This window comes from Chiloscyllium punctatum, chromosome 24 (assembly GCF_047496795.1).
Source record: "Chiloscyllium punctatum isolate Juve2018m chromosome 24, sChiPun1.3, whole genome shotgun sequence".
In the NCBI taxonomy this organism is placed as follows: Eukaryota; Metazoa; Chordata; class Chondrichthyes; order Orectolobiformes; family Hemiscylliidae; genus Chiloscyllium; species Chiloscyllium punctatum.
In genome coordinates, this window is record NC_092762.1 from 74757711 (window position 1) to 74773957 (window position 16247).

At 41.4% G+C, this 16247-nt stretch overlaps 1 protein-coding gene across 6 annotated transcripts in view; it reads left to right on the plus strand.

Moving 5' to 3' along the window:
• The window catches only part of LOC140494702 (mesoderm induction early response protein 2-like), an 87549-nt gene that overhangs the window by 58894 nt on the left and 12408 nt on the right, over nucleotides 1-16247 (plus strand). For all 6 annotated transcript variants that reach the window (XM_072594199.1, XM_072594201.1, XM_072594197.1 and 3 more), the window contains 5 exons: nucleotides 4468-4619; nucleotides 5636-5717; nucleotides 6122-6216; nucleotides 13510-13637; nucleotides 15642-15772. In XM_072594199.1, coding sequence (XP_072450300.1) covers nucleotides 4468-4619; nucleotides 5636-5717; nucleotides 6122-6216; nucleotides 13510-13637; nucleotides 15642-15772 — 588 coding nt within the window. The remainder of the gene's footprint in view (nucleotides 1-4467; nucleotides 4620-5635; nucleotides 5718-6121; nucleotides 6217-13509; nucleotides 13638-15641; nucleotides 15773-16247) is intronic.

Below are 16247 nucleotides of genomic sequence, written 5' to 3' on the forward strand. Positions count from 1 at the left end.
CCTTTAGCATTCTTTATCATAGAAGGCTGAAGAGGTTGGGTTATTAAGAATACTCGAGGCTGAAACAGGTACATTTTTTGTCAGTCGGGAAATCCAGGATCATGGGGAAATAGTAGAAAAGTATAGTTGAGGATTTTCAGATCAGCTATGATTTCATTGAATGGCAGAGCAGACTTAGTGGGCTGAATGGCCTACTTCTGTTCCACTATCTTATGCTATTAGGGCAACTTAAGCTAACATCTGGATTACACAGTCAACCCTCTAATCACCTCTCCTCCCTCCCCTCCAACTTCCATTCTGACGTATCCCAATTAAACCACCACACAGGCCTGACTATGGCATCCAGCCTGTACTGATCACTCACCCACTAACCTACATAGGTAAAAACAATGACTGCAGATGCTGCAAACCAGATTTTGGATTAGTGGTGCTGGAAGAGCACAGCAGTTCAGGCAGCGTCCAAGGAGCAGCAAAATCGACGTTTCGGGCAAACACCCTTCATCAGGAATAAAGGCAGAGAGCCTGAAGCATGGAGAGATAAGCTAGAGGACGGAGGGGGGGTCGAAAGTAGCATGGAGTACAATAGGTGAGTGGGGGATGGGATGAAGGTGATAGGTCAGGGAGGAGGGTGGAGTGGATAGGTGGAAAAGAAGATAGGCAGGTAGGACAAGTCATGGGGACAGTGCTGAGGTGGAATGGAAATGAGGAAGCTGTTGAAGTCCACATTGATGCCCTGGGGTTGAAGTGTTCCGAGGCGGAAGATGAGGCGTTCTTCCTCCAGGCGTCTGGTGGTGATGGAGCGGCGGTGAAGGAGGCCCAGGACCTCCATGTCCTCAGCAGAGTGGGAGGGGGAGTTGAAATATTGGGCCACAGGGCAGTGTGGTTTATTGGTGCGGGTGTCCCGGAGATGTTCCCTAAAGCGCTCTGCTAGGAAGCGTCCAGTCTCCCCAATGTAGAGGAGACCGCATCGGGAGCAACGGATACAATAAATGATATTGGTGGATGTGCAGGTAAAACTTTGGATGTGGAAGGCTCGTTTAGGACCTTGGATGGAGGTGAGGGAGGAGGTGTGGGCGCAGGTTTTGCAGTTCCTGCGGTGGCAGGGGAACGTGCCAGGATGGGAGGGTGGGTTATAGGGGGGCGTGGACCTGACCAGGTAGTCACGGAGGGAACGGTCTTTGTGGAAGGCGGAAAGGGGTGGGGAGGGAAATATACCCCTGGTGGTGGGGTCTGTTTGGAGGTGGCGGAAATGTCGGCGGATGATTTGGTTTATGCGAAGGTTGGTAGGGTGGAAGGCGAGCACCAGGGGCGTTCTGTCCTTGTTACGGTTGGAGGGGTGGGGCCTGAGGGCGGAGGTGCGGGATGTGGACGAGATGCGTTGGAGGGCATCTTTAACCATGTGGGAAGGGAAATTGCGGTCTCTAAAGAAGGAGGCCATCTGGTGTGTTCTGTGGTGGAACTGGTCCTCCTGAGAGCAGATACGGTGGAGGCGGAGGAATCGGGAATACGGATGGCATTTTTGCAGGAGGTAGTTTGGGAAGAGGTGTAATCCAGGTAGCTGTGGGAGTCGGTGGGTTTGTAAAAAAATGTCAGTGTCAAGTCGGTCGTCATTAATGGAGATAGAGAGGTCCAGGAAGGGGAGGGAGGTGTCAGAGATGGTCCAGGTAAATTTAAGATCAGGGTGGAATGTGTTGGTGAAGTACCACTAATCCACTAACCTACATATTCTATTCTACCCACTTAGCCATTGTTCAACATAATGGCAGTTTATGCTGTAAAAAGGGGGACTTCTTGTCTTCCTTAAGCACTGGAATGTTCTCATAACATCCTGCATGGGCTGCTATGCATTTGGGGAACCTTTCAATTCAGTGGCAATCTGTTCAAGATTGTCATTGCTTCGACAATACCCGAACATAATTCCAGTTGCAAACCCTGCAGAGTCAAGACTCTTGAATTAACTGAAGTGGGTTGGAGCAAGAAATCTTACCAGTCAGGTTTTACTGTGACAGGGAATCTTGAGACATGTTCTATTTGTTCAACTTACTCCTATAACCACAGAGTTGCTCAAATTCAAAGTCGACACATCACAGTGAGGTAACCAGAGCATTTAGAACATAGAACAGTACAGCACAGAACAGGTCCTTCAGCCCACGATGTTGTGCCAACCACTGATCCTCATGTATGCACCCTCAAATTTCTGTGACCATATGCATGTCCAGGAGTCTCTTAAATGTCCCCAGTGACCCTGCCTCCACAACTGCTGCCGGTTACGCATTCCATGCTCTCTCAACTCTCTGTGTAAAGAACCCACCTCTGACATCCCCTCTATACTTTCCTCCAACCAGCTTAAAACTATGACCCCTCGTTTTAGTCATTTCTGCCCTAGGAAATAGTCTCTGGCTATCGACTCTATCTATGCCTCTCATTATCTTGTATACCTCAGTTAGGTCCCCTCTTCTCTTCCTTTTCTCCAATGAAAAAAGTCGGAGCTCAGTCAACCTCTCCTCATAAGATAAGCCCTCCAGTCCAGGCAGCATCCTGGTAAACCTCCTCTGAACCCGCTCCAAAGAATCCACATCTTTCTTATAATAGGGCGACCAGAACTGGACGCAGTATTCCAAGTGCGACCTAACCAACGTTTTATAGAGCTGCAACAAGATCTCACGACTCTTAAACTCAATACGCCTATTAATGAAAGCCAAAACACCATATGCTTTCTTAACAACCCTGTCCACTTGGGTGGCCATTTTAAGGGATCTATGTACCTGCACCCCAAGATCCCTCTGTTCCTCCACACTACCAAGAATCCTATCCTTAATCCTGTACTCAGCTTTCAAATTCGACCTTCCAAAATGCATCACCTCGCATTTATCCAGGTTGAACTCCATCTGCGAACTCTCAGCCCATCTCTGCCTCCTGTCAATGTCCCGCTGCAGCCGACAACAGCCCTCTATACTGTCAACCTTTGTGTCATCTACAAACTTGCTGACCCATCCTTCAATCCCCTCATCCAAGTCATTAACAAAAATTACAAACAATAGAAGCCCAAGGACAGAGCCCTGTGGAACACCACACACCACAGACTTCCAGGCAGAATATTTTCCTTCTACTACCACTCACTGTCTTCTGTTGGCCAGCCAATTCTGTATCCAGACAGCTATGTTCCCCTGAATTCCATTCCTCCTGACCTTCTGAATGAGCCTACCATGGGGAACCTTAGAGTCTGAATGAAGAGGGAAACCAGCTAAATGAATCCTGAATCGGTCAGACTGAAGGATTGTGGAAATAAATGGCAAAGCAAGTATAAATTTGGAATTAGTTTGGATCTCAACATTGGTATAGAAAAGGAGGGAAAGAAAGTAGGTTGAGAAGGAACGAGTGAAAAGAGACAAGAAATGCCAGTTCTTTAAAATTACACATTTACAGTTGCTTACATATAAAGAAATGAGACTCCACATTTCATTTTCAGTGCCAGACATGTTGATTGATACTAATGAACATTCACACCTTAAGCAGTTGAAATTATGATTCTTAACATTTTGTGGGGAGTTTATTTCATACCCACCATGCATATGCATCAACTTCCTGACATTTAATGTGTATCAGTGGTAGGGTGAGCAGTGCCATGTCAACAGCATTTGGATTTTGACATTGGCATTTTTTCTTTGCCTGACGTTGTGCCATGTATGCGTAAATAATAGAGACACTATTAGTCTCACTTTTATGTAGACATGTAATCCAGCCTGTATAATCCAAACCATTAATTGGTTTCTAAAGCATTATACAATTGCAGCACATGGTTTTTTTTATTTTAGCATTGGACCATCTAATTTAGTGTCTCTTTATGGATGAGGTATTAAGTAGAAGTTCTATCTCTCTGTTTGAGTGTACATAAACAATCTCGTGACATGTATCGAAGAAACGTGGTGGATTCCTTCCAGTATTTTGCCCAATATATATTATTAAACCAAGGTCACCTAAAATGATTGACTGGTTATTTGTCACATTGGGGCCTGCTATACTAGAAAGTATTGCTGAAAACGTGCTGGAAGAAAATTCATTTGGGACTTTCTAAAAACAATTGGACAGTTGTTTAAGGAGGAAGAAATTTCAGGCAATGGGGAAAAGACTAGTGATTAGAGTGACTTGGAATCAACAGGCTGAATAGCCTCCTTCTGAACTATAACTTTCCTATGATTCTATGAATTCAGCAACCTTGCTTGCCTGCAACAGTGGTACACTATCTGTAAAATACTTTGAAATTTATTGGAGATATGAAAAGCATTTTAAATCTGCATGTCCTCTCTGTTAAGTCTGTATTTTAAATTATCAACATCTGCTGCATTTTATTTAATGATGTGCTTGCTACTCTTCAGTTAGACTACTAATAATGTTGATTCAGTGTTGAAAGATTCTTATGTTCAGTATTTGATTGTCTTTACATCTGCTATTTTTCCATACTTCTAGTTTATGATAACGAGGATCAGTTGCTTTGGGATCCCTATGTTCTTCCAGAAAGACAAGTTGAAGAGTTTCTATATAAAGCAGTAAAGAGAGCAAGAGATGACAAAACGAATGAGAGCTTACCTGAAGGAATACTCATTAAGGATAGCGAACAGGTGACGAGTTAATCTGTACAAATTAATTTCAGTGGAAGTCTGAACTTACTTCACCTAATACTTTTGCATAAACAATTGATAGGTTTTATGCAAATCTAATAATTTAAAATCAACTTATGATTGCTGATTACACTACCAAATGAATCTCAGAATACGTTTCATGTTGTGATCAATTCAGAGCTAATACATTGCCAGAAAGTTCTTATTTACCGTTGGATATGCTCTTATGTTCCATTTGATGTGTGAGGAGGAAAGACTGTAAAACAACTCATCCGTAGCTTAGCAACACAGTTTTCAAAATCTGTGTATAAGAGAAGGACATGCAAGTGTCATGGGTAAAGTTAGCACTCTTAAAAGGACATTTTCATTCAAGTGATCATTTCATGTGTGACCATTAAGCTTACACTAAATTCAAACTGTTGATAGGATAAGAAGGTATTTGTTCAAACTAGCACCAGGTAAATTTTTGACAAGTATCATCAAGAGGTTGTTCAACCAAAATGATTGATACATGAAATATACAACTGGATAGAATGCTACATCAAAATTGACTGCACAGAGTCACTCTGATCTTTCTAGATATTAATTGATATTTTTAAAAATTAGCTGGCTTTTCTCATCCTTTTTTATTTTGAGTATACATTGATTTTTAACAAGAAGCTGAAAATCCTGGTAATTTGCCAAAAAAAAACAAGTTTCTGGAAACGCAATTGGTCAGGTCTTTCTGTGGAGGAAACAGACATGTTCCTGTTTCAATATGAAGCTGTGACATGTTACTATCTGAGAGAACAATTATTTATATTAAAGTGAACATCTGAATTGCCAGCTGTTCCTGGTTTGTCTGTTCTTGTGCAGATTCTGTGTATCCTCATTTTCTAGATTTATTTTTGTTTTGAAATTTTTAAACAGCTTAATGTTTTAAGATATTAGTTTCAATGATAATTTAGTTTGTTTTTTTATGTATAGAGTGTAAGATTTCAATTTCTTTATTTTACAATCCCTGCTTAAATCCATAGGCCTTGTACGAACTTGTAAAATGTAACTTCAATGCAGAGGAAGCCCTGAGAAGACTAAGGTTTAATGTCAAAGTCGTGCAAGGTAGGGAACCTCTTTTTAAATATCTTTCTACCTCTATTCAACAAGTTATTTAATTTAGGGTGAGGCCTCCTCTCTCTCCTCATTGCATCTCATGTGACCCAATTCTATTTTGTGATAACTGTTTTAGAGATGTGAGGATGGATTTACTTATACTCATCTTCTGCTGTTTCTTGCATTCTTTAATTATAATGGAAAGACTTTCTGAAAATTCCTTTTATTCATTTCTAACTTGATGTAGTCTAACAAGATGTGAGGAAGTAACTTGTTTGTGTTGCAAATTATTACTCTGCTACTAATTGTGCTATAAGCTAACATTTGGAGCCTAGAAATTGTTTTATCGTTGTCCGGAAGTATCACATCACTCTGTATTGTAGTGATACCATGCCATTGTTTTGCACTTGCAGATGAACTGTGTGCCTGGAGTGAAGAGGAATGCAGAAATTTTGAACATGGACTTCGGGTTCATGGCAAAAATTTCCATCTCATACAAGCAAATAAGGTAAAATGATATAAAGGCACAATGTAGCTGAAGCTGGAAATCTGAATTTAAAAACAAAAAAGGCGGTAGTTCTGTCAGCTGCTGTGATGAGAAGTAGAGTTAATTTTTTTCATCTGTAAAGACACTTCAAGCTGAAAAACTAACTCACTTCTCTTTACAGATACAGTCTGACTTGTTAACTATTTCTGTTGATTATTGTTTGGCTTTAGTATGGCTAAAATAGAATGTCTCTTTCATTAAATCCATGAATAGGAAATATGTTTTGTACTGCCTAACTTCCCAGGGTGTTGTACATAGGGAATCAAAACCAAATTTAGTCTTCAGGTGAAGCTTAGCTAAGTAGTGGGGAATAATCAAACTAGGGAGTGCCAATGTAATGTATTCCTTTATGTAAAGTCATGTAATCCATTATAATGTGAACACAAGCAGTTAATGGCGAAAGAGTAGTCAGGATACAGTAGTTGATGCAAGAGTTTTATTGTGTTAACCTGCTACATTGCTTTTCCAGCCACTAAGCTTTACACATGTTGGCATTATTTCAAGCTTTTCTTTTGAACTCTTGTCTGTTTGTCATTTGAGCTTTGCACAATCACAGATCCACCACTTGACAGGAAAAATGATTTGGCTTCCAGCTAATGTGTTGCAGCAACTTGGATATTCGTGGAAATTCTGCAATGTGGGGATTGATATTGTCGGAAATTGCCTGTTCATGTTTAGCTAATGAATACAGAGATGAAAAAATTGAGATCTTGGTCTTTTTCAACTTTGCTGCAGTTTTATTGACTAGTTCAAATGTTAAGTATGCTTATTTGTTACTTTTGAATGAGTGAAGCGCCCAGAGCATCATTTTGTATTTGATTAGATCATAAGCTACAGGAGTGGAAATTTAAGCCTTTCAGCCCATCCAGTCTTCTCCGGCATTCAATTATGGCTAATAGGTTTCTCAACCTCATTCTTACACTTTCTCTCCATAACCTTTGATCCCCTTGATATTCAAGAACCTATCTATCTCATTATTAAATGTATGCAATGACATGGCCTCCACAGCCTCTGTGGCATTAAATCCATGGATTCACCACTCTCTGGCTGAAGACGTTTCTACTTATCCCTTCTAAAATGTCTTCCCTTTATTCTAAGGCTGTGCCCTTGGGTCCTAGTCTCTCCCACCAATGGAAACATTTTCCCAACATCTACTCTGTCAAGGCCATTGATATTCTGTATTTTTAAATTAGATCCCCCCATATCCTTGTAAACTCCCAATGAGTTTAGACTGAGTCCTCAAACATTCCTCGTATGTTAAGCTTTTCATTCCTGGGACCATTCTCATGAACCTTCTCGAAACACACTGCAGGGCCAGTGCATCCTTCTTGAGAAATGGGACCCAAAACCGCGCACAGTACACCAAATATGATCTGACCAGAGCCTTGTATAGCCTCAGAAGTACATCCCAGCTTTTATATTCAAATCCTTTCAAAATAAATGCCAATGTTGCATTTGCCTTCGTAACTATTGACCCAACCTGCAAGTTTCCCTTGAGACAATTCTGCACTAGAACTTTCAAGTCTCTTTGCACTTCAGACTTATGAATTTTCTCCCCATTTAGAAAATAGTCCATGCTTCTATTCTTCCCACTAAAGTGCATGGCCTCGCACTTTGTCACGTTGTATTCCATTTTCAGTTTCTTTACCCACTCTTCTAACCTGTCCAAATCCTTCTGCAGCCTCCCCGCCGCCTCAGTGCTGCCTGTCCCTCTACCTATCTTGGTATCATCTGCAAACGTAGCCCAAATGCCCTCAGTTCCTTCATCTAGATTGTTAATGTATAAGGGGAAAGGCTGTGGTCCCAAAATTGAGCCTTGCAGAACGCCACTTGTCACTGGCTGCCACCCTGAGAAGGACCCTTTTATTCCCATCTTTGCTTTTGCCACACAGCCAAGCTTCTATCCATAATAGCACATTGCCTCTAATACCATGGGCCCTTATCTTACTCTGTTGCCTCCTACGCGGCACCTTGTCAAAGGCCTTCTTGAAATCCAGGTAGATAACATCCATTTGGCTGTCCTTGGTCTAACCTGCTTGTTACTTCCTCAAAAGAATTCTAGCAGATTTGTCAGGCATGACCTACCTTTGATGAAACCATGCTGACTTTTCCCTATTTAACCATACATTTCTAAGTATTCGGAAATCTCATCCTTCAGAATAGATTCCAGGGTCTTACCCATGACCAAGGTTAAGCTAGATTGTAGCTTTTGGTGTTGTTAATTTGGCTCTGGTCTTTAAAGATCAAAGTTAGGGCTCTTGTAGTACAGAGATAATGTCCCAGAGTCTGAACCAGAAGACCTGGGCTCAACTTCCCCTGCTTCAGAGGTTTGGAATAACATCACTGAAAAGGTTGATTAGATAAGATAAAATCTCAGGCTCTGCTGCAGTAGTCATGTCCCTCCATCTGAACAAAAGACCCAGGTTTGACTCCAACTTGCTCCAGAGCTTTGGCATCATATTTCTGAACGCGTTGATTAGGAAAATCTAAAGATCTGTGTTGCATAAAGACAGTGATTTTGTGCTGTGAAGCAATGTAATAATTCCCTCAATCATTTGACTTTGTTCAGATATGTGAACACTCAGGTGTGAAATAACACTATTAGCATGTTGCAGAATTGGATATGTTATTTGTTGTCAAGGAGCTGACTGAAATAAGGAGATCAGAAATAAGAGCTGGAGTGGACATGACAGTCCTTCAAGCCTGCTCCATCATTCACTGAGGTCATGGTTGATCAGGTCTAAGACTCATCTCTACTTCCAGGCCTTTTCCCTTCGAACAAATAGACAGCTTTTTGAAAAGTAGGAGAGCTGAAAATATGTTGCTGGAAAAGCGCAGCAGGTCAGGCAGCATCCAAGGAGCAGGAGAATCGACGTTTCGGGCATGAGCCCTTCTTCAGGAATGAGGAAAGTGTGTCCAGCAGGCTAAGATAAATGGTAGTGAGGAGGGACTTGGGGGAGGGGCGTTGGGAATGCGATAGGTGGAAGGAGGTCAAGGTGAGGGTGATAGGCCGGAGTGGGGGTGGGGCGGAGAGGTCAGGAAGAAGATTGCAGGTTAGGAAGGCGGTGCTGAGTTAGAGAGATTTGACTGAGACAAGGTGGAGGGAGGGGAAACGAGGAAACTGGAGAAATCTGAGTTCATCCCTTGTGGTTGGAGGGTTCCTAGGCGGAAGATGAGGCGCTTTTCCTCCAATTGTCGTGTTGCTATGGTCTGGCGATGGAGGAGTCCAAGAACCTGCATGTCCTTGGTGGAGTGGGAGGGGGAGTTGAAGTGTTAAGCCACGGGGTGGTTGGGTTGGTTGGTCCGGGTGTCCCAGAGGTGTTCTCTGAAACATTCCGCAAGTAGGACGACGGATGATACGATGTATATGGAGGTTGGTGGGGTGGTAGGTGGGGACCAGTGGGGTTCTGTCCTGGTGGCGATTGGAGGGGCGGGGCTCAAGGGCGGAGGAGCGGGAAGTGGAGGAGATGCGGTCTAGGGGGAAATTGCGGTCTTTGAAGAAGGAGGCCAGCTGGGTTGTACGGTTTTGGAACTGGTCCTCCTGGGAGCAGATGCAGCGGAGACAAAGGAATTGGGAATATGGGATGGCGTTTTTACAGGGGGCAGGGTGGGAGGAGGTGTAATCTAGGTAGCTGTGGGAGTCAGTCGGTTTATAGTAAATGTCCGTGTTGATTCGGTCGCCCGAGATAGAAATGAAAAGGTCTAGGAAGGGGAGGGAGGAGTCTGAGATGGTCCAGGTGAATTTGAGGTCGGGGTGGAAGGTGTTGGTAAAGTGGATGAACTATTCAACCTCCTCGTGGGAGCACGAGGCAGCGCCGATACAGTCATCGATGTAGCGGAGGAAAAGGTGGGGGGTGGTGCCAGTGTACCTGCAGAAGATGGACTGTTCCACATATCCTACGAAGAAGCAGACATAGCTGGAGCCCATGTGGGTGCCCATGGCTACTCCTTTGGTTTGGAGGAAGTGGGAGGATTGAAAAGAGAAGTTGTTCAGGGTGAGGACCAGTTCAGTCAGTCGAAGGAGGGTGTCAGTGGAAGGATACTGGTTGGTACGGCAGGAAAGGAAGAAGCGGAGGGCTTTGAGTCCTTCGTGATGGGGAATGGAGGTGTACAGGGACTGGATGTCCATGATGAAGATAAGGTGTTGGGGACCGGGGAAGCGAAAATCATGGAGGTGGTGGAGGGCATGGCTGGTGTCCTGAACGTAGGCGGGGGGAGTTCTTGGACTAAGGGGGACAGGACATTTCCACCACCTCCAAACAGACCGCACCACCAGGGATATATTTCCCTCTCCACCCCATCAGCATTCAGGAGAGACCACTCCCTCCGTGACTCCCACATCAGGTTCACACCCCCCACCAACCCATTCTCCACTCCCGGCATCTTCCCCTGCAACCGCAAGAAATGCAAAACTTGCGCCCACACCTCCCCCCTTACTTCCCTCCAAGGCCCCAAGGGATCCTTCCATATCTGCCACAAATTCACCTGTACCTCCACACACATCATTTACTGCATCCGCTGCACCCGATGTGGCCTCCTCTATATTGGGGAGACAGGCCGCCTACTTGCGGAATGTTTCAGAGAACTCCTCTGGGACACCCGGACCAACCAACCCAACCACCCCGTGGCTCAACACTTCAACTCCCCCTCCCACTCCACCAAGGACATGCAGGTCCTTGGACTCCTCCATCGCCAGACCATAGCAACACGACGGTTGGAGGAAGAACGCCTCATCTTCCGCCTAGGAACCCTCCAACCACAAGGGATGAACTCCGATTTCTCCAGTTTCCTCATTTCCCCTCCCCCCCACCTTGTCTCAGTCAAATCCCTCGAACTCAGCACCGCCTTCCTAACCTGCAATCTTCTTCCTGACCACTCCGGACTTCACCCTCACCTTGACCTCCTTCCACCTATCGCATTTCCTACGCCTCTCCCCCAAGTCCCTCCTCCCTACCATTTATCTTAGCCTGCTGGACACACTTTCTCATTCTTGAAGAAGGACTCATGCCCGAAACGTTGATTCGCCTGCTCCTTAGATGCTGCCTGACCTGCTGTGCTTTTCCAGCAACACATTTTCTGCTCTGATCTCCAGCATCTGCAATCCTCACTTTCTCCTCGAAAAGTAGGAGAGTCCACCTCCACTTTGTGTCAGTTAAATGACTTCGCCTCCATAGTCTCTGAAATAGAAATATCTAAAGATTCATGAACATTTGAAAGAAGATAACCCATTTACCTTCAATTGATGACTCCTTACTTAAACTGTGGCTCCTGGTTGTAGATTCCCTTACTATTACCAATCCTCTTAGAATTGCATCTCATTGTTCTAAATTGCAACAATTATAGGACCAACCATTCTCATATCACCTCCTATCCCATGTATTGATTTAGTGAATAATTTTTGAACTGCCTTCAATGCAATTACATGCCTCCTAAATAGAGACAGAAAATGTCTGTCATAGTCTAGGTGTGATCAAAATAATACCTTGTATAGTTCAAGCAGGACTTCCAGTTTTTATACTGTGTCTCATGCAAAATAAAGACCACATCCTTCCTTCAATTTGCCTTCCTGACTTTTTAATTGTATCTGCAAGCTTTTATCTTATCCACAAGGGCACCCAGATCCCTCCGTATCTAACATTCTGTGGTCTGTTCAATAATAGGTAGTGTAAGTAAATGTTAAATAACATAACAACACTATTTGCAGGATGCACATGACGCAACCTCTCAGCAATACTGTCCAGATGGGCAGTAGAAAATGAATAACTTGTACTTAGAAGTTAGTTTAAAAATAAGAAGGAACTTTGCACAATCATAAAATTGTAATAGAAAATTAGTCAAAGGGAAAATAAATCTTCTTGCAGAGACTGAGAACACAGCTGAGGTACTGAATGAATGCTGTCTTCACTAGTGGAGGAGATGGTGCTAATATAGCAGTAAAGGAGAAGTATTAGGAGTCTTATGTTAAATAAAAAGTGGTAAACGAGGTATACATAAAAGGCTGGTAGTCTGGAAGTGTATGAAAGGGGCAGTGACAGTATGGATGCAAAATAAGTTTAGGGACAGAAGCAAAGAGAAGTGGTGAGTTTTATTTTATTTCACACAAACATGGTATATATACCTTGATGTTATTTAGATATTGAGACCATTGCCCTTTTAAATATTTAGTAATAACCTGGTCTTGATATGAATTTGATTTTTCAAATGACATGAAACCCATGTTTGTAATAAACAGAGCAGAATTGTTGCACATGAGGACACTTCAAGATCAGGGCAGACACCTGCCTCATGAAATTTAAATCCAGAGTGTGAAGTGATAAATTTTGATTTGAAGAACTGCGAGAACCAATACAAAATTAATTGTTGTAAACTGTTTTATAGAGGGTATAGGAACAGAGAACTGTGTTTCATGTACACATATTTCTGAGGTTGGTTGGGTAAGTTCAAAAGACTTTTATGAAAGGTATGTAGGTCTTACTAACTGTATGCAATAATGCAGTTATGATAAACCTTTACAAAACATTAGTTAGGTGTCAACTGAACAACACTGCTGAAATGCATGTCAGGGCTTTAGAAAAATTTCAAGAGAGATTTACCAAAGTATGTCAGAAAATTAAGAGATTTGATGATGTTTAAAATTCTCAAATGGATTTGGTAGAGAAACTCTTTCCAGTATTAGATGGCTCAGTAGCCATGTTTCTGCCAATTTCCAATTGCTGTTCACAGTTCATTTGTTCCTTTTAAGAATATTGTGAGTCTACAAGTGTGCAAATCTTAAAGGAAAAACTTCCTGGGCATTACCTGTTCATTCTCAGCATGGTATGTTTGGCAAGGTACTGCATCAGAGTGGCATACACCTGACCAATTTATAAGAAATGTTGGTCATAAACTGAGGGCACAGATTTAAGGTGATTAGCAAGAGAACAGTTTGAGACAAGGAGAGTCTTTTTGCATAACAAGTAGGTTTGGTCTGAAATTGACTATCTGAAAAAGATTGTAGCAATTGGTTCAGCAGTAACGTTCAAAAACAGTTTGGATATATAATTGAGGAAAATTGTTTCCAGGTATGATGGATCCAATACTAGAGACATTAGTTCGAAGTTCTTTGTTCAATATTACTAATTACAAAATGTGTACTTAATAAGTTGATGTATTAAACTAAATCATATTGATAATTGATGCCAATTTAAAATTGTCAGTGCAGTGAGTGAATCATAGTTTTACTTCACAATATCCAGCATTCTTGAATCTTTCTAGGTAAGAACACGTTCCGTTGGTGAGTGCGTTGCATATTATTACATGTGGAAGAAATCCGAGCGTTATGACTATTTTGCTCAGCAAACAAAATTTGGGAAGAAGAAGTACAGTCTTCACCCAGGTGTCCTGTAAGTATTGTTCTAGATATTTAATCTATGGGATTTTTGTTTGTGATAAGATCAACATGTCTATTATTTGATAATGTGTGGATGTCAGGAGATTTAATTCTTATTTTTCTGAACTCAGTGTTTTCATCTTGCATGTATGCTTTTGTTTTTTTTTTCTCTCCTCTCTTCAGTGACCATAGAAAATAAATTTGGGGCTGTTACTGGAATGAATGTTTGCATTATAGACTTTTTCTTTGCACCAAAGCTGTTAGTTGAGGACAATACTGAACTGCTTCATGAAATTGAAACCCTTTAAAGGATTTCATGATTCATGGTAATTGGTAGAGGGTGGATTTCAACCTCAGATGTTACTTATGTAAAACTTGACCACCTACTTTTTGACTGAAAATTTAGACTTGACTTTTATACCAGATCTTACAGTATTATGTAAGTTCTGCAGAAGGTTCCTGATGTCAAAGTAATGAATTTACATTTGTGTCAAATGGCAGAAATTCCATAATGTTTGACACTGATCCCAGTGATTTGATTTTAGGCACTAGGTTAGATAAGCTTGGACTGTTGGGAAAAGGAGAGTGATACCATGCAGACTAAATGTGAATTGAGTTGTCAGTCTTAGTATGAAATGAGGAATAACTCAAGGTCATTAGTGTAGGATTAAGCTATGTGCCTGAATGACAGACACCTAATATACTGGAATCTAATAAAATAACCACGCGTAACTTTTTATCAAGAGATCCGAGAGAAAGAAACTTTTTGTTTAACAGGTCTTCTACAGTTACGAATTTTCCAGTAGAGATTTTTGTACAGTTTTTAAAGTATTTATGAAGTAAATAATAAACATTGCAATAATAATGTTTGTTTGTCTTTTGGAAGCTATTCGCTATATTGTAATTCAGATCTGTAATTTCCAGTATTGACTGTGGTACTTATGTACACTGTATTAATTTCTGTGATCCAGACTGATTAGAATGCTTATGGAAGACCTGATTTGCATTTTGTTTTTAACCAGGGAGATATAATGGTGTGCTATTGGAAGCCACTCTCTTATTAGAGAACCATCCTGCCAACTGAGCTAAACCAACCCCCTTTGGGTTGCTATTGTGGTGTGTTAACAACATAAAATATAATAAAGTAAAAATAGCAGTACTTGAAGATTGTTTACTGGACTAGACCTGTCACCAAATTTAATGTTTCCAGGAAAAATTGGTAATGCACAATGTATATATTGTACAGTATACAATAAACTGCTAATACACAGTCTTAACTATAACAGTACAACTCTCAAAGAAGAGTGTCTACATGGGTTTTTATACACCAACCTACCTTGCTCTTCCCCACTAGGTAAAGGGCTCACACTCATCCATCCACCCACAGGTACACATAAGCACCCACACACACACACATGTGCAGCAACTGTGTGTGTGTGTGGTTTTGTGGATCTACTGTCATATTTTGTCATGGCTGAATTTTGAAGGGAACACTTGTATACCTTTTTCCAAAAAGAAGATGAAGATAAACTAATGAGTGACAGTAAGATACCAAAGTTGCATGAGCACCTGCCATGCTGGCCAAATGAATGGAAGACGACATGTCTATAAGTTGTTCATGATCATTGTATATATGTCTCCTTGCTACACTTTGGCTCATTAATTGTGCTTTCATGTGGCCTCATTTTAATGTATGTAAACTGTTAGAACTATTAAAGGCTATATTTTTATGATTTGTATCATTTTAAAACTTACAAGTAAAGGGCAGATTTTCCTCTTTTAGTGGATAAAATTAATTGTTAGAGTGGAAAACAAGGTGAGACTGTGAGAGGAATATCTGGCTTTTGGTTTATTTGAGGTCATATTGAAAAGCAATGAACTGAACATTTACAAATTATGACATAATTTCCACATATATTTATCATCTTGCAAAAATTTTGTCTTGTCAGTTCCTTTCTGGATTGAAAGTTTATGTTTTATTTAAGTAATACTAACATTTTTTTTCTAATTTCATAAGAGACTACATGGACCAGGAGTTGGATAGCATTGAGGGTGAGAGTTGCAGCCGAACCCCAAACTCTCCACCCATCTCCTCCACTACGAGCAGACTGGACCCAGAACAAGATCCACTACTCATCCAGAACTCAGGTGATCATTTCTCTGTGCCCAGAGACCTTATAAGTATTTGTAGGTAAAGTTCATTATCCTGAAACTTTGGAGTACTTCAGAAAGAACCTACATTTTTTTAACTGTATTGTCAGTTCATTCTGGCCTTTGTTTCTTTTTTGCCTCTAGTTTAAGTATAATTGCAGCAATTTCCTTCTTCCAACTCTGCTGTCGCAGTCTATGACCTGCTGTTCATATGCAAACTTATGATCAATATCTTGTAACGCAGTTAAATTGGTCACTTAATCTAATGCACTTCATGTGTGACTTAGATTGAGTCTCCGAGGTGGGTTAGTACTTGTGATATTCCTGCCAAAACATTGGCTGGGGACTGAGGTTATTTTATTATTGCATCATGTTTTTTGTTTCTCAGTTGGGTAGACATCCCAGATTTAAATTTAGACCTGTTATGTATTTTTTCTAAATGTCTTTGTGGCCTTTATGTTAGTTGTACCTC